Source organism: Dicentrarchus labrax, unplaced genomic scaffold (assembly GCF_905237075.1).
Source record: "Dicentrarchus labrax unplaced genomic scaffold, dlabrax2021, whole genome shotgun sequence".
NCBI lineage: Eukaryota > Metazoa > Chordata > Actinopteri > Moronidae > Dicentrarchus > Dicentrarchus labrax.
The window spans coordinates 17178428-17205864 of NW_026136713.1; the positions used below are offsets into that span (position 1 = coordinate 17178428).

At 38.8% G+C, this 27437-nt stretch overlaps 3 protein-coding genes across 6 annotated transcripts; 1 reads left to right on the forward strand and 2 right to left on the reverse strand.

Annotated features, from left to right (window-relative positions):
* Window positions 1–1281: 1281 nt before the first annotated feature.
* On the reverse strand, window positions 1282–7855 carry hprt1 (hypoxanthine phosphoribosyltransferase 1). Of its 2 annotated transcripts, XM_051420904.1 has the most exons (10): window positions 7687–7855; window positions 5663–5769; window positions 5019–5202; window positions 4498–4563; window positions 3735–3752; window positions 3558–3640; window positions 3361–3407; window positions 2743–2819; window positions 2506–2578; window positions 1282–2422 (listed from the first exon to the last, which is right to left on the reverse strand). In XM_051420904.1, the coding sequence occupies exons 1-9, from the start codon at window positions 7711–7713 to the stop codon at window positions 2531–2533; spliced, it is 657 nt and encodes a 218-aa protein (XP_051276864.1). In that variant the 5' UTR covers window positions 7714–7855; the 3' UTR covers window positions 1282–2422; window positions 2506–2530. The 2 variants fall into 2 exon arrangements, with proteins under 2 accessions (XP_051276864.1, XP_051276863.1); XM_051420903.1 differs by having other exon boundaries at window positions 1282–2578.
* A 1654-nt stretch (window positions 7856–9509) lies between these two features.
* Window positions 9510–17641, reverse strand: phf6 (PHD finger protein 6). Of its 2 annotated transcripts, none has more exons than XM_051420895.1 (11): window positions 17469–17641; window positions 14972–15134; window positions 14291–14392; window positions 12891–13024; window positions 12729–12775; window positions 11724–11884; window positions 11484–11627; window positions 11268–11372; window positions 11029–11162; window positions 10479–10608; window positions 9510–10359 (listed from the first exon to the last, which is right to left on the reverse strand). In XM_051420895.1, the coding sequence occupies exons 2-10, from the start codon at window positions 15101–15103 to the stop codon at window positions 10479–10481; spliced, it is 1089 nt and encodes a 362-aa protein (XP_051276855.1). In that variant the 5' UTR covers window positions 15104–15134; window positions 17469–17641; the 3' UTR covers window positions 9510–10359. The 2 variants fall into 2 exon arrangements, with proteins under 2 accessions (XP_051276855.1, XP_051276856.1); XM_051420896.1 differs by lacking the exon at window positions 17469–17641 and adding an exon at window positions 17001–17302.
* A 2180-nt stretch (window positions 17642–19821) lies between these two features.
* On the forward strand, window positions 19822–26874 carry cab39l1 (calcium binding protein 39, like 1). Of its 2 annotated transcripts, none has more exons than XM_051420898.1 (9): window positions 19822–20175; window positions 20758–20908; window positions 21002–21166; window positions 21450–21568; window positions 22525–22693; window positions 22782–22841; window positions 22924–22989; window positions 23119–23262; window positions 23434–26874. In XM_051420898.1, the coding sequence occupies exons 2-9, from the start codon at window positions 20792–20794 to the stop codon at window positions 23623–23625; spliced, it is 1032 nt and encodes a 343-aa protein (XP_051276858.1). In that variant the 5' UTR covers window positions 19822–20175; window positions 20758–20791; the 3' UTR covers window positions 23626–26874. The 2 variants fall into 2 exon arrangements, with proteins under 2 accessions (XP_051276858.1, XP_051276857.1); XM_051420897.1 differs by having other exon boundaries at window positions 19823–20175; window positions 20755–20908.
* Window positions 26875–27437: the final 563 nt, after the last annotated feature.

Consider the following 27437-nt stretch of genomic DNA (forward strand, 5'->3'; position numbering starts at 1 on the left):
GGTAAAATAAATGCATCACACTTAAGAAAGACAACATTTTGCTGCATTAAAAAAAAATATATATATATATATATTTTTTGTTACCTGCTCTCCTCAGATGTTCTCCTGCCGGAGGCCCTGTGCAGATAACACTGGGAGGAGTGTGCCTGGTAAATCTGTTTTTATTTGTTATTTACAGCAGCAAAGCCCCCCCCTGCAAATAACTGCATGTTAATTATTATCATGCTACTTTTTGTAGTCTTAAAACATGTAATTTCCAAATTCACTTTTTAAAAAGGTCCTCAAAAAAACAAAACAAACCCATGTAAATAAAATAAAAAATACAAAAAACAGCATTACATAACAAACATACACTGGAAATACACAGATACAGACAACTTGCTCAATCTTTCCCACCCACATCCCACAGCCCTCGGTTAGTTAGAAACAGTGAGCTGAGTAATACATCAAGAGCACTGAAGATTATTACGTACACAGGCATTAAAGGCATAAATAGGTTGTTTTCACGAGGAAATAAAGATGCCCTGAAGGAATGGAAATAGTTATTCCAGTCAGATGGAGCTTTATATTTGAATTAATTGTTCTGGCAAATTTTTTTCCTGTTTTCATGAGTTATTTACAGCAGCAAAGCACTTCCCCTCTGCAAATAACTCCATGTTAATTATTATCATGCCAGTTTTTGTAGTCTTCAAAGTGGAATTTCTTTGAGGAAATCTACTCACACTATTTATAGTGTCTGAACTGGCAAAACCGAGTGTTTATGTAATCAGCAGCCAAAACATCCACAGTATTGATTTAATAAGAATCAGATTAAAACGAGTGAATGTAAGCATTTATAAACAGGGGCCTGGCGAAGGTTTGGTGTTTTCACTAACAGTGTAACAGTAAAAAGACTTAATAAATAATATAATTGAACTTACAAATAGACCCTTTTTCACAGCTGACATTTTGACATGAAATAGTAGGGTAAACCAGTGATATTGTTCCATTCAGGTTAAACAGAGTTGCTGCTGTTGTTCACTGGAAGAGGCTCTGCTGCACTAAATGAAACAGATTAATTAGTATTACAGGTAACACCAGTTCAAAATGGCCACTGTGAAAAAGGTCTTTTGTAATCCTTTGTTCAGGGTTTTCTAAATTTGAAAGTTTCAGGCTCAATCAGTACAAAATAAAACAAGAAATACAGGCGACAGTTTCATTTAAGGACACATTAATTGTACATGAAAAGGCACGGTGGGAGAAAAATAATGCTTTGCAATCACCATTTGTTCAAGAAGAAAATTGGCTTTTCAGCAATGTCTTTAATTGTGTAACCGCCTCTCAGTTAATGGTGACACACAACAGACAACATGTAATCACTGACCTACTGTACAGAGAGGCAGCTCGGAGTTCAACGTCAGACGACAACAACAGGTTCAACATTGAAGACCAATTTCTTGAAAGTCGGGAGGTCTGACACATTACACCAAATACTCATTTGAGGGAATAATTTCTTATCTGCATTCACCAGTATTTTCACCATCAATTGGGCAGAAATGATTTAAATGTTCCTAGTATTTGGTGTTGTATTGTACATAAAGATCTGTAGCAGGATGCACAAGTCACAGGAGGGGTGTGAACATTTAATTGCTGGTATTGCTGACATTGCATTACAAGGATGGCACAACTGAATGGGATAATGATGTCTAATTCAAGGACAGGTAGATACAGATTAAGTATTTCAAAACATATGATTGAATGACTTTTCGACAGTTCGACTATCAATTGAACATTTACACTTCTGTAAACTATACATATTTTCCAGCATTAAAAAAAAAAAAGTGTTCATTTAACATGTGAAGAAATTAGCTGCATGGACTCTTTGTTCAGACAAATAATCATAAATAAGAGGATATTTCATCTTCAGTATACCCATGTGTTTAATTAGGGACAGCAGATACAGAATGCATCTCAAGGAAAAACCTCATCACACAGCACAGTATGGAAATGTGTTTTGTCCCAAAAATATACATGCAGATTTCAAGAAAATGTAACATCCTCTTTAGGAGTTCCCATAAAACAGCCATTAATAGTTCAGGTAAAAGTAGAATTACAATAAAAGCAATATATAATAAAATAAGAGGTTGTTAAATCTTATCATAGCACAACAATTGTGGAAGTATTTGAAACATTTGCTCAGAATAAATTACTCCGTTGCTTAAAAAAATAATTAATCAGTGTGGGGGCATAGAAGCATTATACTAATTTGAGGTGAAGCTGGGCTCCATGCTGTTTAACCCAGACGTGGCTCTAATCTAAGGCAATCAATTTTTCTCCAAAGTTGAATCTAATGTGAGTGTGTGTGTGTGTGCGTGCGTGCGGTGGCTAAAACAGGCAATGCAGCTGTCAGGATTATCACTCCATCAGTGTATCCTCAGGGACCCTGAGCAGGCAGAATATATTTATGACACAAATGTGAAGTAATAAAATATAAAATTAATTCAAAAGGAAATTATATAACCATACATTGAAAATTGTTACGAACTGCTCTTCATGCCTTGTACTTCTCCTTCCCTGTTTCGCTAATGACGCAGATATGCTGAAAAAGAAAAAGGATCAATGAGCATTGCAGCATATTATTGATTTATGTATTTGTTTAAAGGGTCTTGACCTGGTCAGATGTGACATTAACACACAAGTACAAACTCTAAAAACACGAGCTACTTTACTTATTGTGTTTATTTATCTATCACAAATACTTACATTTAGATCTCTAAAGTACTCGTTGTAGTCTAGTGCGTATCCCACCACAAATTTGTCAGGAACCTCGAATCCCACAACTGAAAGAAACAGGTGAATAAATTAATTACTCGTCTTTGTTGTGGTAAACTAACAGTGAAATAAAAAGGCATGCAAAGGCTCATTCACAAAGCACAAAGATAAAGAATATGTGACAAATATTTGGAAATGGATCTATATTATTACAGTGGACTAGTGATAAAGACCCTTCTGTTAAGGGTTGGTGTAAAGTTTTATTCGAGCTGGTTCCTTCAGAATAACTTACAAGTATTCTCCTTAACAAAGCAGCTCTATTTGAATGAACCTGGACCTGATTTTTCTTCCATTATTTCACAAACAATCAATTGAAACTGAACTCTTGTAACCTGTAATTTACCTGCAACATAGACTATGTCCTGTAACCTCCTGTATGTTTGTTGAACTGAGCTGTTTTTGTGTGTTTATGTTACTTATATGTTTGTTTTATTGTTATTGGGGGGAAAATAAGACAAACACACTTTTTGGCAACTATACTTTGTAACATCTGGTACATTATAATAACTATAAATATTTAGATTAAATTATTTGTTGCATTGAACTCACAGTCCGGCCGGTAGCCAACACTTCTTGGTGTTCTCTTCACCAACAAACTGAGGACAGAAACCAAGTAAATCAATGTCGGGGAAATTCTTCCATAAAACATTCATCTACCACATCAGTCATGATACTTTATAGCTGCATGAAACACTGATAAGAAACAGTCTAAGGCATCAAAAACCGTTTTTAAGGGATCAAATTACCTTGCTACTTTAACCATTTTGGGATTGTACTGTTTCAGGAGCTGCAATAATGTCTTCATTGTCTTCCCTGTGTCGATAATATCCTAAAAAACACAGCATGAAAGAAGCTCAAATTAGTGGTCTTGGAATAGAAAGCAGTCTGCTTTACTATAGTAAAAAAAAAATATCAGTACATACCTCCACAATCAAGACATTCTGCGTAAAAAGAAAATAACAATTATTTTACAACAATGGACTGTTCACATTTCACCTTATTGACATGAGTGTTTCTGTATCTCCATTACTGTGATTACACAGTTGTTCTGTATATCAGTGAAGAGGTCTTAGTAAGAAACAAGGTACTCAAAAGAATCAATACTTTTTTGGTACCAGGTGTTTAAATTGATCCTAGAATACTGTCATTCTATCAAAAAACACAAAAACAGATCAGATTTTTTATTTCAACCCAACGTTGCACACATGAAACAACAGAGGGAAAACTGACTGAATACGAATATTAATGTTGAATGTAATGTAGAGACTTTCTTTCTGTACCAGCACTGTTTGTCGCTTGTTAATATATAAAACAATCTTATTTTTACTTTTTGGTATCGAGCATCGTTTTTCTTAATGCTAGTATTGCATCCGTTAAATATTCTCATACTGTGACAATCTTAGTAAGAAACTGTGGGAGCTATAATGAGAGTGGGAGAGAGAAGGGATTTCTACCAAGAAACCGATACAGAGTTATTGGCAGCTGACAGATAAACAGATTTGTTTTCTAGTCCGACAATCTGTCTGTCTGACAACAGAAGATGTGCCTAAATCAATAAATGAAAGCACTTGGTTTGCTCAAAATATCTGTTAATGTTAAAAAGAATGGAAACATGTATACATATATGATTTTATATACAACAAATATTGTTATAGTCATAATCATGCAGCCCTGCGTACTTCTTACCTTGCCTGTCAACGTAGAGAGGTCATCTCCCCCAATTACTTTGATTTCACCTGTTGACTGGTCGTTCTGCGAGGACAAGAAGAAAGTGGACATGTTTCAGACTTCACATTATCAGTTGTATATGCACAAAATGTACAAAAATGTAATTCAGTTTTTCTCATCAAAACACATTTTGTGTATCACATTAAAAAAGTCCAGTGTGTAACATTTAGGTGGATCTATAGACAGAAGTTGAATATAATATTTATAGGTATGTTTTTATCATTAAAATTAGGCTTTTATATCTACAGATGTGGGTCACCATGTTGAACCGCCGTGTTTCTACAGTAGCACAGAACAGACAAACCAAACACTGGCTCTAGATTGGGCCGTACTTTCTTCTTCTCACTTGGAAGGGAGAAGCGAGGGAGTTGTGATCTGAAACTACACTGCTAAATGCCACTAAATCCTTCACACTGGTTCTTTAAAAAAAAAAAAAAAAAAAGTGATACAAAGAGTGGAAAAGTAAAATAATAGATTACACAGTAGCTCTTGAGGCGAATGAAGTCCACTGTCATTGGGATAGAGCGGTCGCTGTTCCTGTTCAAGGCCTTGATGTAGTCCAGCAGGTCGGCAAAGAACTTGTAACCCCCTTTGAGCACACATAGGGCCACAATGTGGTGGCCCCCCATTTCCCTCATGATTTCTCTGGCCAGTCTCTCTGTCCTGGGGTCACGTGGACGGGAGAAACAGATAGAGGGAGAGCGAGAGAGAGAGAGAGAGAGAGGACAGTCAGCTCGGTTTTCTGCTACGGTCAGCAGTAGTTCTCATTTCCTTTTTGTTTGTGTCAGCTAGCAGAGCTGCCACTTCTAAAGCAAGAATAGACGTACAGTTGACAGAAACTACCAAAAAGATTATCTGCATTAATCAATCCCAAATCTGCAAATGGAAAATAAAAATATGATCACATATTTAACACCATCTCACACAATGTGAAATGGTTCCAGACTTTATTTATTGTGAAGATTAGCTTCACAAAACACATTGACGTCACTTTGAACCACCACTTACTGAACTTCTTCTAACCCCTTTTTGTTTAGACCAAGCATTCACACAACCCACCTTTCAGTCGACACTGAAAGTCGCATTTTACTACAACAAGCTGTCAAACAACGTGTCAACCCACCTGTCCAAGATGAGTCCATGTGGGATGTAGACCCTCTCCAGGTCAGAGGCATAGTGCTTTGGTATGCAGAAAAGGTCCAGGTCATATCCCTGCTCCTCATCACTGATCTGAAATAAAACACGACACAAAAAGGGGTTAAAAAAAAATCTCAAGGGTATTACCTAACATGGGAGCATTCATTTGATACGGGGCAGGAAGAGGTCAGTGGTGGTCTGCTTTCCCACCGACTCCCTCCATATATTCTCCTGCCTCACACAATCAGTCAACAATGCTTGATTCTGTACGGTTTAACAAGCAACAGACAGTTGTCAGTGGTGGTAAATACTACTTTAACTCTTAGAAAGAGGAATCTTTCCATGTTAATCATCATTACAGTGTCAGTGAATTCTTTCCTTTGCCACTACTGAAGCTCTATAATAAGTTAACATGTTGTCTAAATAACAAGATCTCAACAACTGAGAGGTCTTTGCAGAAATCCCATAAGATGTTTAATTCTATAAAATGCTAACAAGTATTTCTTATATTTTGTAAAATCAAATTTCCTGCTCTAGCACAACTGCTTGCCACATGAACCCAGACAACATAACTGGTATCATGTGACAGCTGGGAAGCTGGGGCCGAGCTCGAGGTGCTGTGGGAATGATGTGAGCGACCATACCACACTCAAAAGTATTTGTAACAGTGCAGAACTCGGATCCTCCCAAAGTCAACGCAATCGCTTTATTAACCACCGGATTACAAAGTTCCCATCCTCACATCATGTGGTTGGACTTGAAATAAAAGCATTCCCCCTTGTGCCCACCAAAACTGGAAAAACACACCCATCTGTTTGGACTACACCCTTTCAAATCCAAATAATGGAGATTGATACCGAGCAGATGTCAGTGTGGTAACATAATCCGAAGGAGTATCTTCTACTGTTGGCTTGTTGCCTGTTATTTAAGGTACAAAGTAGTAGGTAAAACACAAACACACACACACACAAAACCCATTTGATAAGCTAGTCTGAGGTCAGTGTAGGGGCTATCTCAAACAGAGTCCATGTTTGGCAACAACACTACACACTGCAGCTAATTCGATTTAAAATGTGACACAGGAAACAGATCTTCCACTGTCTATTAATGCAGTTTTACCAAAATGTGCATTTAGCTTCATTACAGCAAGTGGTTTCTGCCAGGCTGCTGGCCAAAGTTCATCACAATAAAAACACACCGGCTTCCAAAATGCTGGAAAAGTCCTGGAAAATAAGCAACACTGGTGGTTTGTTTACTCATTCCAGTATAGAGGATATCGTAGGCGAGTCAACTTATCTGTAATATGTATTAAAAAAACGCACACAGATCCCATGAAGAATGATACAAAACTGTAATAACACAGCTGCACCAGTTCAGACTGAGACAACTTCCACAGAACAAAGACGAACAATAACAGGTGGTAAGATATTAATCTATGGAGTCAGCTGTTACACTTTAAAGCATGCATATCTAAATTTATATTACCCGTGACACCACAATAACCACTGATCCTCAGATTACTTCACTAAAATCCTATTGATTTCACAGTGGGGAGAAGTAATGTGCTCTCCTCCCTTTTCCAGAAACAAAACAATGAATACATAAATATATATTTACACTCGTGCTCAAACACGCCCCTTTTGTTTTGTGTCTGCGTGTAATTACTCTAACAAAAACCTGCAACCAACTCGTTCACATTATGTCCAATGTGCCCATAAATAAAAAAATTTAAAAAAAACCTCCCTCTTGCGTCACGTACGCAGAGCGTGGAGAGCGCGTGTCTTATCACCATAGCCGCAGGCCACGCGACACAGGAAACACACATTAATACACAAACAAACAAACAAACAAACAAACAAAAAAGGTGTTACAGAGGTATGCAACACACACAGGTAACCAACAACCACTAAACCTTACAGTGTGTGTGAGCTGCAGCGAAGGCAGAGGGGGCCGCGTGCAAGTGGGCTCGCTAACCAACGACCAGCTTCAGTCTGCAGGGGGGGGGCTTACCACAACACAGGGGCTGGATGTCGCCATGTCCGTGTGGGTCCCTGCCGGTGGAGTTGTCTGTAGGCTGCGGGAAGAGGAACAGTATTCGCGGTCTCTTCAACCTTGGGTCAGCACACACATGGAGGCGGGCTGCAGGAGGCGGCTGTCTTCTTCCGGGCTGCGGCTGTTGTGTGTATGGTGACGCAGGAGCGCGGCGGCCAATCAGATGAGGAGGGACGGGTTAGCCACGCCTTGTTTTGGGGGTAGGGGTATGAACTGATGTGAATGTGTTGTTAAGTAGCACCAGTGGGGGTAGTGGTGAATGGGGAGGTGGGTATGCTCTTAGTTTATGCTTTAAATTATTTTTTTTTTTCTCTCTTGCATATTTAGTTCGACCATAAATGGCCCAGTAGTGTTTGCACATTGTCTTGAACTTCTGCTGTTTGACTTCAGGCAGGAAGGATAATTATGAAATTAACATTATCCACAGAGGAATCTGGCCCGCAGACCACAAAAAAGGGTGGAAAACTGTGTCATGCCTTTGCCATCCTTGGAAAAACAAACCAGCTAGTAGCACACATTGACAGTATATATAACTATACACAGTGCTGAATAATGGGCATCAGAGGGGATTTAAATGTGGGTATACACAGTGCTGACTGAAATATAAGTTGGGTGGTGCAGCCTGTCCAAAAAAAGGCTAAACATCCTGTGTTATAAGACTACTTCTGCCTATTTAACCCACCTAAACATGGGCCCAGTAACCTCTGTACTTCCAGTAACTTAACTTCTGCTGCTTGACTTCAGGCAGTAAGGATCATTATGAAATTAACATAAGCCACAGATGACGTGCAGACTTTGCAAATAAATACAAACCTACAGATGGGTGAGAAAACAACCTAATAATGCATTTTAAGTTGACTATTCCTGATTCCTTACTCCATGTGGGTGTACTCTGTATACCTGAGTAGCACCGATAGGCCTGACTCTTAAGAGTAGTCTGTACTTCATAACCACGACCTTGGACTGCCGCACAAAACTACAGATTAGCTCTTTAGAGGATGATAAGAATAGCGAGAGAGCAGGTTGATTATGCATTTTGCAACAGACCTTTTTCACAACTGCCGTTTGACAGGAAATAGTAGGGAGAACAAAGGTTAGCAATAATGAGAAACTGAGAGAAACTGAAAAAACCCCATTAGTACAAAACACTACAAACGTTTCTAGAAGTTGCATAGCATGTAGTACTGAATTGGGACAGAGCATAACTTAATAAAACTGAGCTGTACAATAATGTAAACAAATATTTAAACTGTATATTTTTTCCTATCATATATACATCAAAATATAGGCAGTGTTAGGGAAGAATAATATTCCTGCAGGTTTACCATGAAAGTAGTGTCTCCTATTTGTAATACCCTCAAAATCTTACTTGGTTACTATAAATGTTTTAGCTTAGTTGTGATTTAAGTTCTGGTATTTAACATAAAGGCTTTACTTGAATCACTATCAACATATTTACTGTCACTACTACATCAAGATACTGTAGCATATATCTAATGATGACTTGTTTAAGTGCATAAAATATGTATATTTATATAAATTAAATGTACACATTCATCCGTACAAAGTACTTTTTTTTATACGGGAATATGTTTGGGCCTCACAGTGCATGGAGAGTTTACAGCTTGCACAGTTGCATGGTCTGACCTGCAGCCAGTGTGACATTCCTCACTCTTCATACCTCACCAGAAATCTTCACCTTTAACACCCTGTAACCAGTCATGAATACTGCTTTGTTTCTCGCAGACACACTCTCAAAATGAAAAGACTCAATTCACTCGTTAAATGTGTAAAATAAAATCTTTCCTATTTCCAATCATTCATGGATACATTTGTAGAGATACAAGTAACAGTACATCAAACAAAGTCAAGCCAACTCTTCTAAAGAGCTATACTTTGCTCTTTAGCAGGTAAATAAAAAAATGCCACCTTTAACAGTGGGGAAAATCGAAGTGCATGCTGGCAAAACTTGTAATCGTGACTGTTTGAAATCCAGATATTCAAAATTACTCATGATGATAATACAGTAGCAAAATATTACATATCAAGAAAGAAAGGCTAACATCAAAAGAGTTTTTCTTAAGACATGATTACAGAAACAAAGTAATCAAACTGCACAACTTGATAGAGAGACTAGTAACAAACAGACCCATCTTAAAAGTGAGTCCTTCAGAAGCTAAGGAAGAGCAAGAATGTGTTGATTTCAGCAAGTGTGGGTCATGTAATCTGTGGGGGACACGGGCAGAGGGTGACAATCGAAACATCAGTCCATCGGCTCTTATTCACGGCAATAACGCATGTATTTTGAAACCGAGCCCATAGCTGACTCTTTTTTTTTGGGGGGGGGGGGGATTGCCAATGGCTTTTCATGATCCTGCAGCAGTCCAGTGCTCTGCAGAGTACCACCAGTTTGTAAAAAGCTCATCTAGCCAACTCAAAACAGAGTCTCATGAAGAAGACGTCTGGCGCACATTGGGGCATCATGTCCATTTACTGAGAAACCGCGTGAGGGACTCGTGGGAGCTTGTAGACCACGACGGTGTGAATCGGCTAAGATTTAGTATAAAAAATATCACTCCCTCGTCTTTGAGTTCTTCTGTTTTCATCCCACCTCACAGCCATCGGGCAAACCTGTAAGGATGGCACCAATGAAATGAAATGAATTATTGCTGCTGCTAAAAGGCTGAAACACTCACATTAAATGTAGACATTTACATGTTTGTAGGAAACAACCATAACTGTTAATGTACCTAGTTGCCATTCACTTGTGTCGATGGTGTTCCTCCGTGGTCGATAGCTGCCCTCTCTCTACTGCGATTCTCTCGTTCCTCATCTTCCTCATCCCTCTCCTCGTTACCACTGTGGTTCTTACAGTATAGTCTGAAAACACGCACACACACACGCAGAGGAGGGCTTGTAAATAAGTCAAGGTGTTAAGACTTAAAAGGAACCAGTGTGTAGTATTTAGCGGCATCTAGCAGTGACGTTGCAGATTGGTGTCTGTGTTTGGAAACCAGGGAATGAGAACGGGCTCTGACGTGTGTTGAAGACAATATGGTGGTCGTGAAACTCTTCCAAAAAACGTAAATGGCCAGCTTCACACTGTGCCAGCGATCAACAGCTGGCTGTGGTAAATAAATGTCGACACAAAGTTAGCTAACGTGGATGTAAAGCATGCACAGAAGAGAAAATCTCCATGCAAAATATATAGCATTATACAGTCAAATGATATTTCAATCCAACTGTGAAGTACTTTTATTTTTAACTGAAGATGTGTTTATGTGTATAAGTTGAGCTCACTTGTAAATGCCACGTGCCATGTTTTCAATGTACTTGGCTTTGTCCTGCAGGCCGCAGTGATAGTGGTAGGTCTTCACACATGCTTTGATTTCACACCCGATGGTGGCACCCAACTGAGTGCAGAGCGTGCATTTCTAGAAAAACAACAAAGTCAACAATTTCGAATTAAAAAGTGACATGTAGTTTTTAAATTTTTTCCAAAACTGTTTTTAAAACTACAGACAGACAAATCTTCCTACCATTCTTTTCCCTCTCTTTATTTCCTGGATGACTGTTTTCACATCAAAGTTTCCAAATTCAGCCCGTGATGTAGTGGTCAGCTGTACCGTCCCCGATGAAAAAAGCTAGAAGGGATCATAGATTACAGAAAGATAAAAGTGGCTGTACTGTAAATGCACATTTACAGCATAAAGGGTTCATAAACACACACATATAGACACACACAACGATCTTACCATGCACTTATAGTGTGCAGCCACTTTTTTGGAGTTATCAGAATGAAGCATGCCCCTTGTTTCATTCTCCTCATCACCAGCGTGACAAAAGCCACAGCGCTGGCCGCCATCTCCCGGGCTGGCCCGTAGAGGTGACCTGTCCCGCTAGAACACACAGAACAACGTTCAAAACCCAAGGCCCACATGCAGCAAACAGAGCGAAAAGTAAACTTCACAGATTGCGTTTGTGAATAGCCTTACGTGGGAGGAACTCTCCTCATCTGCTGCCTGTGACGAGGTGGAGCGGGAGTCTTCTGATTGACCACGAGATCCAACTTTGGTTCTCCCTTTCTCGAACCTTCCTCTGCCTCTACTTTGTGGAGGCGATGAGTCTGAATCATTGGCCACACCTCCCTCTTCATCTATGGTATCAGAATTTGTCATTACAACACATTTCACAACGATATAAACAATCATCTTGAGAATATTATGGTTACGTCAGAGTCCTGCACCAGGTCAAGTACACACTGGGTAACCCACAAAAAAGTGTGACGGGATAAAAATATATTTATATAAATGAATAGGCAGATGTAAAAATGAACTAAATGCGGGCGAGCAGCGAGAACGTTGTTGTTTTCTGGCGAACTCAGTGATGAAAATGACTGCAAAGTATTTAAAACATCTAAATCAGCCGCCAGAACTTGTTTTTATTGCGAGAGCCGCTCAGCACATCGTCCCTGAGGAGACAACATACAGCTGCAGCAGGAGCACAGGTGCTGCCGCGTCAATGCACAGATACAGAACTCTCTAACTGCACAGGAAGACAAGACAAGGAACCGGTTAGCTGTAAATATTGTGTGTCGGGACGCCAGATTGTTTCAGACTGTGTGTGGTGGTGGTGGATTCAGCGAACTGGCACAAGGCTCCACTGACATTGGTGCCCAGCTGGCCGTGTGAACGCACCAGCAGAATAGTGAGTAGCAGCATAGTTGGTCACTGATGCTGCCAAATAGACTACAGTTAATTATGATTTGAATTCATGTTTCTACCTGTTTTACTTAAACAGTAGAAATTGGACTGTGTGTGTAAGCATGTGTGTCAGGTTGCAGGTCACAAGTTTGTAAAACTGGACCCGTGCAGGACTCTTGATGGGATCTAAGTGTTGTTTGTATGTGTGTTGCAACTGAAAGAAAAACCAGGCACACAGCTGTAAATCCAATCATCCATGTTGCCCAGTAGTATAACAGATGTTAAAGCAAACTTTACCTTGAATGCCATCTTGAGACGCATCCCGGTGTTTGCGACAGTAAACACTATGTTCAGGAACAAAAGACGTATATTTTAATTTAATTACAACACAGGAAATAAAAAATATCTGTATTTATTGTAGACTGGTGTGCAGAAGAGTCCAAATGCAAAGTGACTCACAGGTAAATCCCTTGTGAGGTATTCTCTTTGATCTGGGCTTTGTCCTTCAAAGCACAATAATAGTGATACGTCCTCCGGCACGTCTTCACATCGCAGCCAATAGTAGCACCCGGTCGGTGGCATGAAGAGCACATCTGAAGGGGAGAGAAACACACCTACATCTCTCAGAAAAGCGGCCAAGCACACACTGTTCCACAACATTTCACATTCATTCAAAATAGCTGACAACTAGAAATGTGATTTGTCAATTAGTAATGCCAAATGTGATTTTACGATGCGAGTCTGAATAATAATTTCTCTCCAAAGATCACGTGGCCCTGAACAGACACAACTGTCTGAAAGGCCATATGCAAATATCATGAAACCATCATCCCTGTAGGGTAAAATTGGATTGTGGCAGGAGAAAATTAAATTCAGCAGGGAACACGGCACACACCAAGCTTACACAGAGAAAAGCTAAACATGAATAGGCTGTATAATAAAAAATAAAGCTTTTTTAAATTAATACAAAGAGACATTACCCATCGTTTGCATTTGTTAGCATCTAAAAATCACTCTTCAATATAGATTTCACAATAAAACATGTATATGTAGGTCAAAGTGGATGAAAGTGAAAAAAAAAAGGAAACGTGTATAAATAAACACTGTACCTGTAAATATATGTTTGATCTCAGAATAGTATAGTAAGTCTATATAGCATTAACTAGTGCCAGGGAAGTAACTAAAAATATAATGCATGAAAGGGATATTAATTCAGAGCAAAATACATTTGCAAATTAAATTAGAAATGCTGCTAATTAGACTAAACAGCACTTCAGTGTAAGACAAAAAATAACACATTCAAATGTGGCACAGTCTCTCACACAGTGCAGCTATTAACATTCAGTGTCTGACATAGACAGACACACTGCCACTGTCAGGACACTTACACCTCATAGAGATGTTATTTTTTTTATCTGACTTGAATGAGGTTTGACAAAGATAGAAAGATAAGATCGCAACAGTACGCAAATAAAACAATAATTCAACAAATAAATCCATTTAAAACATTTTCTAGTTCTCTTAACGTGTATTTTCTTTGACTTTTCTTTGAGTTATGTCTTTTATTTCCATAACAAAAACAATACCAGCCAATTCCTGGTAACTAGTAAATCTTTTGTCAAGTAGAAATCTTCCCTCTTCACAACATCTTCAGCGTTACATCACAAAGCAGGAATTTTATTATATTTTACTAACATTTTTTGTGCAATTCCAGAAAATAAAAATCTTATTTAATAGTTTGTTGGATTGAGAAATGAGCCCCAACCTGTTCAGTCCACATGATGATATCTCACTCGTAGACACTCCCTCTCCAGCCCTCTGACATATATACTACACTAGGAAGGACAGTAGGTACTTACCAGTTTGTTTCCTCTCTTGATCTCCTTTTTCACATCCTCAATTGAAAATCCTCCGATGTTTTCACTGTCTGAGTGAGATGTGACCAGGGCAGAGGAGAAAAGCTGCATGGCATATTTAAAAAAACAAACATATTAATTAGCTTCTATAGTTGTTTTATATTACAATGATGATATGTACAATATGTGCATTTTCATTTCCCTTGATCTATTGGTCTTGATCTATTCTGCTCTCTTCCCTGATGCACCATTTTCCACTCTACTACTCGGGTTAACATAAGTTTTATTAGCAGCAGCGCTGGTTTTACAGCATTACTTAGCATAAATTCCATTTTTTGAATGTTATTTCAGAGGCTGTAGAGCAGTGTTTTCATAACCTGGAGGTCAGAATCACCCATGGGACAACAGACAAATTGGAGCCTTTCAAGATAATTTATGGGAGATAAATCACTTATTCCTGCTAAATTTCTTAAGTCTGTTTTTTCAGTTTATTATATATTTTTTCTCCTGTTTGCTTTATGAAATGCAGATTTTTCTGTAGGTTTCCACTTCTAAACAAATTAAACAACATAAAAAACACAAAACTGTTCTTTATCTATTCTGCCTATGTGACATTGGTTGCAGATAAGCCTGTCTCGAAGGGGTTGCAGGTTATAAGGTTTGACAACAATGTGCTCTCCTCACCATGCACTTATGGTGGGCTGCCACCTTCTGGCTGTCGGACATTAGCAGCTGCCCGCACTCCTTGTCCCGGTTAGTTCTGCAGAAGGCACATTTAGGTAGCCGCGCTGCAGCCCCTTTCCTCTGTCCTGACATGACCAAAGGCTTTTTGTGTTTGCTGAAGTTTCTAAAGAAAAAAACAACAAAAAACCAACCACAAATATGTTGAAAAGTGACAAGATTACTGTGGATTATATGGGCAGGTAGAGCCTTGTAAATAGATGTTATCAAAGCAGTTACAGAAACAATTGTCCACTTGCACTCAATCATCCAGGAGCACTGCTTTGTCATGTCCTCTACAAGATCATTATGAGACTTCTCATACACATCTAGCTCATATTCACAGCTCATAACTGGAGGGAGGCTGTAAGACTTAAATGTCTTGGGATTTGTTGGCAATGCAGATTAAAAAATGAATGATGATGATGCCCAACATATTATTAAAGCAATATGGTAATAAGATAACATTAAAAATGTCGAGTTGTTCAGTTATAAATGTGTTCATAATTAGGGATAAACATTTTTAAATCTGCATAGTAAACGTCGCCAGCTATTCCTTACAGATTCAGATGTTGAAGGGTAAACTGTGTTCTGGAAATTAAGTTTTTTTCCACCATCTAAATGTGTGTATTGTGAAACAGTGAATAAAACCATTTGGACAAGAGCCATAAGAAACTCTTTCCCAGAAACAGCTGGAAACAAAACTTTTGACTCAACTACTACTGCAAGTAACTCCGAAATAGAGCTCGGGAAGTCACAAAAGAAGTGCCCTGTGTCCTAAAAACACCCGTCTCTGATGGATCACACTCGGGGCCCACACATTTGTGGCCAGACTACAGCTCGACACTTTCTCCGTTTGTGGTTGCCTGTAGTTAGAGTGGAGTTTCTGTTAGTCTCTGTAGTATGAGCTCAAAGCTGCAGAATAAATGTACACTAAAACTGCTGACGAATGCCAGTAAGTCAGTGAGATCCTGCTCATGTTTGAGGAGTATAATTTATATAATGTCGTTTATGTTTCATCATTAAATGTACAGACAATATCGGCACCATGCAGGCCGGCAGTAAACGACGTCGTCCCAGATCTAAAATCAGATTTAACAGGAGCAGGAAAACCAACAGCAGGACTCACATCTGCAAACCAGTTCACCCTACACATGTGGGGATACTTTAACTTACAGACAAACCCCGTCTATGACTATTGTTCTCTGCAAATGATGCAACATGTTTCCCATTTCGCATTCACAGTCTGCTCCAATATCCTGCCACATCTCAGCTGTCCCAACTTGCACCCCAATCTCTAAAAGGACAAATATAATTCAGAGGGAATTTTGTGTATTAGACTCTATTATCTGTTGTGATAAGCAGAGACAAACACATTACCAAGAGCTGGGGGTGATTTAAACATTATTGTATTATTTCCAGGTGCATTTTAATTAAACCTTTGATTAATTAATTAATCAACATCTTATTTCAAAATCATGCAAAATTGGTTGCAGATTCCTCCCTGTATTCTTTTAGAGGAGTGGATCAAATGTGTGTTATCATTTGCAGAGGTAGCATGTTTGATGTTAACGTGCTGCAGGCGCCACACATACATTAAATATAAAGATTCTTTTTAAATATATATATATATATATATTAAACCTCTAATAATCCACAAACCAATATGGGTGTAAAACAAAAAAAAAAAAGCACAATAGCAGTGTGCTGCGACGCCTTGATAAGAGCCATTACAGCCATGATAGCTGGGCCATGATTTCACTGCGGCGGCTCCAGCAGCGGAGCAAACACACAACCCTGTCCGCCCTAAATAACACCGAATATCATCCTTTTTAATCTCTATCACAACCTCTGCTCGCTGCTCAAAAAAAAAACCCCTCTCATACCCCCCCCACCACAAAACCCCTCTACATGGCGAGGTTGTGGCCGATGCGTGGCGAGAAGAAGGAAAACATTTATTAAAAAAAAAAAAAACCCAAAAAAAGTGCCTCACATTTCTTCCTCCAAAGTTTTGAATTAAAGGGGGTGTGTGTCTCTTTCTCCACCGAGCTGAAACAATCCTCACTGTGAACATCATCAACGCCCTCGACAAAATCTCTCCTAAAGGCCCCTCTTCTTCTTCTTTTTTTTTCTTTCCTCTCTCTCTCTACGTGGAGGGAAATAAAAAGCTCGGTGTGTTTGGTGAAAAGGTTTTTTTTGGTGCTCGAACCAGAAACAAAAAAAAACAGCGAATATTTCCCTTTAAATGACTGGGAGGGGGGGAAATTAACATGACAGGCGCGGGTCTTCGCAAACCGTTTCGAAGTAAAGAGCGCCATACGTGATGTCTTGTTGCCCTGGCGGGGGAAAAGAGCGAGCAACCTCGGCTTGTACGCCAACTAACACGGCCCCCCCCCATCGGAGCGGCTACAGGCCGTAAAACACCGAGCACCCGGCCGCTGACACACAGCTAACATCTTACCTGCTAATATAATCTTATCGCGCCAGAGACGGTTCACAAAGATGGAGGGGGGGAAAGTGGTCCGAGCAGTGACTGTGTTTTCTTTCCGTCCTTCAGAAGTGATCGTGAGCTTTTCTCTCTCTCTCTCTCTCTCTCTCTCATCCCCTCCTTTCGTTTCCCTCGCTTAGCATCGAGCTAGCGGGACTTCCGGGTGCGGTTTTCAAAATAAAGGTCGTTGTTGACGAACGCGTGTTGGGGAGGTTTCACACGTGGAGAGATCCAGGAAGGTCAAGAGTGTGAAGGAAACTAAAGTGCTTTACCACAAAAAAGTACTTGGAAATTACTTTGATTTTTTAAGTATAAGTGTTTCTCACAAACGCAGATGTTGCCTGTGTTTTCAATCCAAAATAGATTTGACAAATACTAGCATGTGAGAGTATTTTTAATTAAAAATGGAATTATAAAACTAATTCGAGGTCTGTTTGTCACAAACGCAGAAGTATTAAGTGCTCTCCCATGTCAGCTGCAGTTTCAGTGTGTGGCAAGTAGTTTGGGGTAATTTCTTTAACTGCAGATTTGTTATATAATGTTACAAATGTGTTATATAATGTTACAAATGCACCACTTTTGTACAATATCAGCCAGTGCAGGCCTAGATACCTAATGTTGAGACCCTGTCTCTGAGGGGCCCTTATTATTTTTGTTTTTAGCATCTCAAAATATAATATAATACATTAAGAAAAAAGTTTCTCAATATTTTTAATTAGTTTCTCAATATTTTAATAAAAATTAATGAATTAAATGAATATTATAGTTATTATTGAGTTACTAAGTCAAAATATTGAGAATGTTTCTCATTATATTGAGATATTAAGTAATTATTTTGAGATGCTAAGTCATAATTTTGAGATGCTTAATCAATATTTTGAGAGTTTCTCATTATAATGACTTACAGAATATTTATATTATATATAATATATATATTTTTCCAACATATTGGTGGAAATGCTGTGTGGTGCATATTCATAAAATGAATGGGGTGTATAATTGAGCCTCAATGTATAGTCTTCTGTGTGATCTGTATCTTGGAAGGTACAAAGGCACAATAGACATTGCAGCACTAAGTTGGAAAATAAATATAATTTTATTATGGTATTTTGTATATATAGTAATTACCAGGGGGGCTAAGATTGATCCCTGTGGAACACCTAATATATTATATATAATATATGAATAATTTTGGACTTGAGTTGAAGCAACAACAGTTTACTACCAGAAATATATGATTTGAACCAGGAGTGAAAAGATTGATTATAATTAATGAAAAACATCTACAACAACTACTTTAACAGTGTTGTGATTTTACTCTGTCTGCAGCACAATGTTGCTTTTTATCAAGTGAGTCAACAATAACGTCCACAATGTCGGTGACAGCTGTTATTGTTCTGTAAGGAGGTCTAAAGCTTCACTGCTTTATTGCTGAAGGACATTATTATCCTTTAGAGTTGATCAGAAAGTCTCAGATAGACAGACAGGACATTCAGAGCAGGAGAGCCATCGCCTTTGTGTATATTCCTCCATGGAAACACCACAAACCACATCTGATACAGTTTCAATCAAACTGGTTAAATGAGCTAAAAATAACACAGAGCATTTATTAGCCAAGTCTCCATTCAGAAACCTTTTGTATAAATAACAATCGAGAGATATGCTTAATGTGATGTAACAAGTACACACCTGCTGATTTTCTCATCAAGACTTTTCTCAGAATTATGAGACAATAACACAATAATTCTGGAAAATATAGCAGATTAAATGTAATAAAAACTTACAATACAGCTTCAATCAAACTTGAAATGAACTAAAAAATAACACAGAGCATTTTAATAGCAAGGTTTCCATTCAGAAACCTTTTGTATAAATAACAATCGAGAGATATGCTTAATGTGAAGTAACAAGTACACACCTGCTGATTTTCTCATCAAAGTTTATCTCACAATTATGAGACCATAACTCAATAACTCATAAAGAAACAGAGCAGATTGTATTGAATAAATAACTGAGTAAGTCAGAACAGTTTCCAGGTGAAAGCAGCAGCCTGTGTTTCCAGAGAAAGGGGCTGTCTCACACACAAACAGTCTCACACCTCAAACTTGTTCGCCTTATCTTTTTCTCTAGAAGTCAGCTGCACTCGATTACAACCACAGGGGCGGTCCGGCGGCGCAGGCTTCCCGCGGAGTCAACACCGCGCCAGCCCCCGCACGACCTTAGCGACAACCTAAAAACACGCGCACCCGCAGCCGAGCGAGGGCGGTGCGGGGGGGCGAAAAACGATTGGCCACCACCGCTGGCAGTCATTTTGTAAAAGCAAAACATATCCGCCCAGGGATGCGGAGAGGACGGGAGGTGCAACAGAAGCGAACAGGGAAATGAAGTTGTCAGACGGGCCGGGCCAGCGACTCTCTCCCCACAACTAGACAGCTAGCAGGAGACACTTACATGAACCACAACCGCGATGAAGGTCGTCCGTTTGACTAACCTGTAGCTACATAACGTTAGACATTTTGTTTTGTTTCCCCCTTCCCCTTTCTTTTTTTTTTTCTCCCAAAAGTTAGCGAGAGAGAGAGAGAGAGAGAGAAAGAGAGAGAGAGAGGGGAGGAAAAAGAAGACAACTTGCTAGCCTGCTAACCTTTTAGCCTCCTTCAGCTTCAAAACTCGAGTTCACCCGGTGAGTCTTGACAACCTGAGCTTAATATTTCAGTCTATATATACACACGTGTGTGTGTTAATGTGTTGTTTTTCGCGGTACTCGGTTGTTTGTTTGTTGTTTTTTTTTGTTGTTTTTTCTTGCTATCTTGCAGCTAACTAGGTCACAGGCTAGCTCAACTTTTGTCGGCGCGATAGTTTAACACCTTCCCTCCCTCCGTTCAGGGGGCAGAGGGAGTCTTTTAGGGTTTGTATTCGTGTTAAGATGAAGAGAAACTAAATAATCCCGAGCAGAAGGTGAAAGTGTCCCCCCCCCCACGCATTGTCTGTGGAAACTGATTAAATGTAAGGTTAGCAGCGTTAGCTCGCTGTTCGTGCTGTTTGTGGCCTTTATAAAGTCAGTCAGTGTAACTCAATAGTCTAGTTTTCAGTGTCGACAGTGTAACTAACTTGGTGTCCTTGCTGTCTTCAGGTGAGAGCTTTTTCAGCCGTTTCCTGATGCAAGCAGGGTTTGCAGGAAGTCGAGTAGCTTTTTTTTTTTTTTAAATGCAACTCATTATCGTTATTGTTTTGCAAAGCAGTGTTTTTGTTTTTATTTCAGCAGAGACCCGAGGGCTTTGGATTAACAGTCTTCAGCCATGCCTTTTCCTTTTGGGAAGTCTCAGAAGAGTCCAGCTGAAATAGTGAGGAGCCTGAAGGAGAATGTGGCATACATGGAAAAGCTGGATGCTGGAGACAGCAAAAAGTGCGAAAAGGTCAGCGATTATTTCTTCTTCGGTCTGATCTGTGGCTCTTATTCTTAACTCCAACTTAAGGTCTTAAACGTTTATTGTTTTTCCACCATTAAGGTTGCAGAGGAGGCGTCCAAAAACCTGGCTACGCTGAAGGAGATACTGAGTGGAACGGGCGACAAGGAGCCTCAAACTGAAGCGGTGGCTCAGCTTGCACAAGAGCTGTACAACACCAACCTTCTCATTTCTCTCATTGCAAACCTGCAGAGGATTGATTTTGAGGTGTGTGTGTGTGTGTGTGTGTGTGTGTGTGTGTGTGTGTGTGTGTGTGTGTGTAAGGGGGAGGAAATGCACTTATTCCTGCAATGAATTGCGTGTGTAAAAAAAAAAAAAAAAAGTATTGATCACTTTGTGCAGACACCAAATTGTCAGTGGGGAGTGTCTGTGTATGCATGATTTGAACCATCTATGCCCAAAGCAAAAAAATGTCTCTGCATATCATCAGCACCCAGTCAGCCGTGCATCTGTCTGAGTGCTTTTTTTTTTTTTTTTTTTAAACACACAGGGGAAGAAGGATGTGGTTCATTTGTTCAGCAATATTGTGAGACGTCAGATTGGCACCCGTACGCCCACAGTAGAATACATCTCTACACACCCAGAGATCCTCTTCATGCTTCTGAAAGGGTAAGTTCATCTTTTCGTGCAGGAACTCAGTGTTTGAAACATGTTTTGATATGAGGGTAATAGGTAAAGTTACATAAAGGCGATTCAATCCTCTTAAACTGTAGCCACATTAACTTATTGTTGTCACATTTAAAAAAATAAATAAATAAAAAGGTTGGTGAAATCACCCTCCTCCATCTTGCCCCGTGATTTTCTACATTACCAAGTATGTGTTTCAACAACTCCCAGAGGAACGAGCGTGAACTTGTTGCATTTACCTGTGGCGCTACACATGTAGAGAGCGATTATAGATAATAGACCAGATTTTTAAGTTCTAAAAAAAAAAAAACTGAGTCATCCTGTGTATTCAAATAGCAACATGTCTTACGGCTGTTCTTCATCATGGTCGATTGAGGCTGCTGTTTTTTATCTTTCCACTTCTAGGATTGGATTTGTCCTGCTATGTTTTTGAACTTTGTTTCTAAATGTCATGCCTGTAAAGAGGAGGTTCAGTTTGTGCAGAGACAGACGTCAAAACCTGACATTTAACGTCGACGTGTTAAATGAATCTCGTAGCTGCGTGGCGAATTGTCTACACTTGGGCAGCTATCTTCAGGCACAGCAAAAAAAAAGAAAAAGATACTTCATCGTGGAATATAAGGCCTTGAAATGTAATGTTCCTCAGTATAAATACAAATTAAAGTAAAGTTTAAGTTATCCTTTATTGATCCCCGTAGAGAAATTCTCTGCATGTGACCCCTCCAAAGTATTAGGAGCAGTAGGCAGCCACTGTGTGGTGCAGATTAACAGTATTTGGAATGTATTCTCCTTTTTAAATCACTTTATTTGCTGTTTTTTGTTTGTGTTACATCCACAGTGTGTCTGTAATAAACAAATTTCCCCCCGGGCATCAATAAAAAAATTTCTGATTCTGATTATAATAGGCTATAAATGACCTGCTGTGTTAACCTGTACAGATATGAGAGTATAGAAGTGGCTCTGAACTGTGGGATGATGCTGAGAGAGTGCCTGCGTCACGAGCCTTTAGCACGGACGGTGCTCTTCTCTGAGGACTTCTACAGCTTCTTCCGTTACGTGGAGCTCTCAACCTTTGACATCGCCTCAGACGCTTTCGCCTCATTCAAGGTACACTGCCATATTTTTCGTTCTATTTCCAGCATCTTCCTGCTAACACTTCTTATCTAATATCTTGGTCTCTTCGGTTCCCTCTCAGGATCTTCTCACAAGACACAAGATTATGTGTGCAGATTTCCTGGAGAACAATTACGACAGGGTGAGCTTTCTCGTGTCGATTTTAATCTGTAATTGTAAGAATGTGCATGCTGTGCCTAACATGCTTTTAAAATGTCTATCAGGTGTTTACAGAATACGAGAAGCTCCTGCATTCTGACAACTACGTCACCAAACGCCAGTCTTTGAAGGTAATAGCTCCGCTGCGCTCAAAATTACTGTTAGACTTTTCTTTGAGCAACAGCTTCAAGTGTAACATTCATCCTCACTTACTTCAGTTGATTGTGCTTTCATTCATTTAATTATACACTATTTTTCAGCTCCTTGGAGAACTTCTCCTGGATAGACACAACTTCACTGTCATGACAAAATACATCAGTCGGGCAGAGAACCTGAAGCTGATGATGAACATGCTAAGAGACAACAGCCGAAACATCCAGTTTGAAGCCTTCCATGTCTTCAAGGTGTGCACATAAATCATCAGTGCAACAATTTACTGTTCAGTAATTCTAGCTGTACTGTGAATTGCTACGTGTCTTGTAGAAAGTGGTCTTTTTAAGAAGTCCGGGGTGATGTATCCATCTGTTTTCAGGATAAATTCTCAGTTCACATAATCTCTCTTTTTTTAAAAAAAGGTATTCGTTGCAAACCCCAACAAGACTCAGCCCGTGCTGGACATACTGCTGAAGAACCAGGCCAAACTCGTGGAGTTCCTGAGCCACTTCCAGACCGACAGATCAGAGGATGAGCAGTTCTGCGATGAGAAGAACTATCTGGTTAAGCAGATCCGGGACCTGAAGAGGCCCACTGCGCCGGAGGAAGCTTAAGGCGGTTGCTCCATCAGGTGGTAGATGTGTGGCTGGAGCTGCACAGGGCTAAGAGAGAGTCTAAAAGACATGCTTCATTAAGACTTAATATTAACTTCAAAATATAGGAAAAAAAGTAAAGATTACTTCCTTCACTTTCTGTTTTTTAGTGTGGATGTGGAGGTGATTTCCATCCAGCAACCTGAGTGGGCCAAGAACTGTTATTTAAACCATAGTGCTTCTTCTTTAGTGATGATGAAATGCATTTAGTCCGTTCTTGTAATGTTGGACCTTAAACTGTTACCCTTCCGCATACTTTGTTGCTAGCAGAGAACCGTAGAATGACAGAAACGTCACCCCAATCACAGCCAACCTGAGCTCTGAGGTGTTCTTGAAAGTCTGTCTCAGAAACATGTCTATATTTTAGAGATTGAAAAGCTGAGGAGAAGTAAATATATTATTTTTCTAATGTATCTTCATGGTAAACAGTTTAAAGCATACAGTAACTCTTCTCTCTGGACATTGTTTAGTCTAACTAATTGCATAGCTTTGGTTTTTTGCCTTATTGTAAGCTGTTGTGTTGTACAGGGACTTAAATGAACTTTAGAAATACGGCTTGGGCTGAGTGACGTGTGTATCGGCCAGGTCAGCACATAGTAATTTTTTTGGTGATTTAATGTGTAGGTATTAGGCCTTTTGGTTGCATGTGTGGGGTTACAGAGGTCAGAAATGATCCTGCAGTGCTGTACTTGCCAATGCATTAGCTGGCACAGGAAGAGAAAATCAAAACCATAGAGGAATCAATTAATTGTGCTGTGATTTTGAGGCTGCGCTCAGCGAGGCTTACATGACTGAAATAGAAACAAGGCATCAGATAATGCTGCAGGGTACCAGCCATCCATTCACCGCTAACATAGACAGCCCGGATATACCAATTGATCTCACTAGGAGCACTCCCATTTCATCCTCACATACTGAGCACAGATAGCAATGACTCATTTAAAACAACGATTTAACTAATAATTAATTCATGAGGGTTTTAAACTACTTGATGTATGCCGTCTTAGGCATTTCTCCTTTACAGCATACGCACTGCATAACACAAGAAATAATATTGCAGTTTACATGAGGGGTGTTGCCCATAAAGATGCATCACAAGTATTTCACACTGTAAATCTATTAAATATAAGAGCATGATGTGTTTCAAATTGGTTGACTTGTGGAAGAGACTTGAACTATAATTAGGGATTGATTTTTTTTTTTTTTTCTTGAATCATTTTCCTCATTTAGTTTACTTCATTTGACACATATTGAACATCTGCTCCTCTGGATCAGAGACTCGGGCAGTTTTTATTTGACTGGAATATTTAGCTACAGCTAACGGGATCACCTTTAAGCTCATGTAAACAACAACCCATCCATACAGTTAAAAATAAAACGGGGTGACAGATGCCAAAACACACACTCTCTTTTAAATGCCGTTGTTTCTTTCTGAGAAACTGATATGATTGTAATAACACACTTTAATAGAATACACTGTAACATGCCTGTGATGCGTCTGAAGCACATCCCAACAGATAATAACCACATGCACTGTTAAAACAAGAATGACTTTAGTTTTTAGCACTGAATTTATTGAATTCCTCACATGCATCACTTGATCAGTTATACTTCTTCAAAATATTTGCCTTACTTCTGCCATTTTCACTAAAATGGCATATATGGGGTTTTCCAAAAATATGTTGTCTGTTCGCACAGTCTTCTAGTATATACCTCATGGGATTTGAGTTTGCAAATGCTGTGTTCTCTTTCCTTTTCCTTCCTAGACAAGATATTTTATTTGACAGTTTAAAATACACAACAGTGGTTTGTATGCATGCCTAAACTATATATATATATATATATATATATATATGTTCAAACTTGAACAGGGACTGCATCCTGGTTTTCACAATGGAAAACTAGATTTTTAAACTGAAATATTTCATTGGGTGGTGCCACACAAACGTTAATTCATAATGAATTGCAGTGTGGTACCTTGTAATGAACGTTGCCTTATTTAAAGACATTTAATGGATTGTAATGATTATGTGGAGAAAAAAAAAATAATTCCAGACCTCTTTAATTTGTTTTTAAACCAAAGTCAATATGAAAAGGTTCAAAAATGTACATTTCAAGTCCCAGATGCATTACTAGTTAATTTCTCATACCCAGATCTAGTGTATTGTAGGTTTTATCACCAACTGCATTATGCTCCAATGTGATCCTGTGAGTGTAAATATATTTTAATAGAGATCAATAGACTACATTCAGAGTAGTTTTTCAGTTGTGGTTAATTGGCTTTTCTTTTTTCTTTTTTTGTTTAATGACTATTTGGTACTCTCCACCAGATAGCCACAAGGTCAAAATCAGGCCTTTATGTATCCATAGAATAATAATGGGGGAAATCTGCTGTGAATGTGGTTAAATTATGCATTAATAGACTGAAGTCCTGCACACAGGGCACTGTCATGTACTCCAGTTTATGAAAGGAAGTTTGTCTGAAAGTGTGTTTGAGTTTCTTCAAAAAATCCTGATGGTAATCAAGTTTTCAACTCCTTTTTGTTATTATTTACTGTGAAACATAATTTTCCAAAACTATAGGAATGCATTGGACTTAAATCACATGGATAGTGGTCATTATTAATATCTCCATGAGCACAAACTGAGGTTTCTTAATAGACTGTGCTCGGTAATAATATCCAACGTTATAGTACTGTTGTGTAACAACATGACACACATTTTTAAAAAAGAAATGGTCCAAAAAGATTCTTAACATTTGGTGTCTTAGATGTGCATTCAAGCTTTTCTTGAAATTTGAGTCCATGACGTGCACTTTGGGAAGGACATGCTTTACACAGTCATCCCATCAGAGGGAGCTGTTGGCAACAATTGGCACCTTGTATTAGTTGTACAAACAAAGCATTTCATGTTTCTATAACCCTACCTCTAATTATGACTATATGAATCACTGGCAATATTATGTAGACATCAACACAAATTCCTTAAGATCAATATATTTCATGATTTAGAGATTTATGTTTAAATATTTGTTGTGCTTTACTTTCTTTTTTTTTTTTTTTTTTTTTTTACTCTGTTGCCTTTTTTCCCTTCTCTTTCCACTCTCTGGATATTTTCTTTATTTTCCATGGGGGCAAATTATGTGTACATAACTTTATAAAGGATAAAAGTGTGAAAGCATTCATGAAAATAAAACTTTATGGCAATTTATTTTTGTGTGGCTTCAACAGTTGTTAGTTTTGTTGCGTCTGCTGGGGAAAGACAACCTAATCGTTCTAATTGATGACATTTAATTGCCAGCTGATGATGGTTACTCAGAGGATTTGCTGCTGTTTTATATGCTTGCAATCTGAATATTGTTGAGCACTGAAGGTCATTCTTGACCTTTGGGAACAGTACATGTAACAGAATCTAAGTTTACTTCTGGGTTAGTTGGATACAGAACAATTTGAATATAGCACCTTAGGATTCGGCTAATTCTGTTGGGCATTTTTTGTAGTGTTTCTGACCTTTTTATAATCAAAATAATAATCGAAAGATAAACTTAGTAAGTTGCTGCTGTACTTTGGGCTGTAGTTTCTCTGCAAAATGTTGAGTATTCAATAAACCATTGAAATAGCCCTGCAGTCAGTAATATAGTGTATATAGTCCTTTTTTTCCCCTGATGATAAACAACTTATAACCAAGGCTCAAATATAATAAATATATGGTGATTGTAATGCAATACATTGAAATGTTGTTTTATCTCCAGAACATCATTCTGGACAAGGTCA

Excerpts from the sequence above, each read along its gene's own strand:
- phf6 (XM_051420895.1), bottom strand. The coding sequence starts at position 15,103 with ATGTCAGGACAGAGGAAAGGGGCTGCAGCGCGGCTACCTAAATGTGCC. Across the intron at positions 13,025-14,290 it reads TCAAGAGAGGAAACAAACTG|ATGTGCTCTTCATGCCACCG; the intron begins GTAAGTACCTAC and ends TCTCCCCTTCAG. Across the intron at positions 11,885-12,728 it reads GTCTCAAGATGGCATTCAAG|ATGAAGAGGGAGGTGTGGCC; the intron begins GTAAAGTTTGCT and ends CTGATACCATAG.
- cab39l1 (XM_051420898.1), top strand. The coding sequence starts at position 20,792 with ATGCCTTTTCCTTTTGGGAAGTCTCAGAAGAGTCCAGCTGAAATAGTG. Across the intron at positions 22,842-22,923 it reads TGGAGAACAATTACGACAGG|GTGTTTACAGAATACGAGAA; the intron begins GTGAGCTTTCTC and ends AATGTCTATCAG. Across the intron at positions 23,263-23,433 it reads AAGCCTTCCATGTCTTCAAG|GTATTCGTTGCAAACCCCAA; the intron begins GTGTGCACATAA and ends TTTTAAAAAAAG.
- hprt1 (XM_051420904.1), bottom strand. The coding sequence starts at position 7,713 with ATGGCGACATCCAGCCCCTGTGTTGTG. Across the intron at positions 5,770-7,686 it reads CATCCAGCCCCTGTGTTGTG|ATCAGTGATGAGGAGCAGGG; the intron begins GTAAGCCCCCCC and ends GTTTTATTTCAG. Across the intron at positions 4,564-5,018 it reads TTCGCCTCAAGAGCTACTGT|AACGACCAGTCAACAGGTGA; the intron begins GTAATCTATTAT and ends TTGTCCTCGCAG.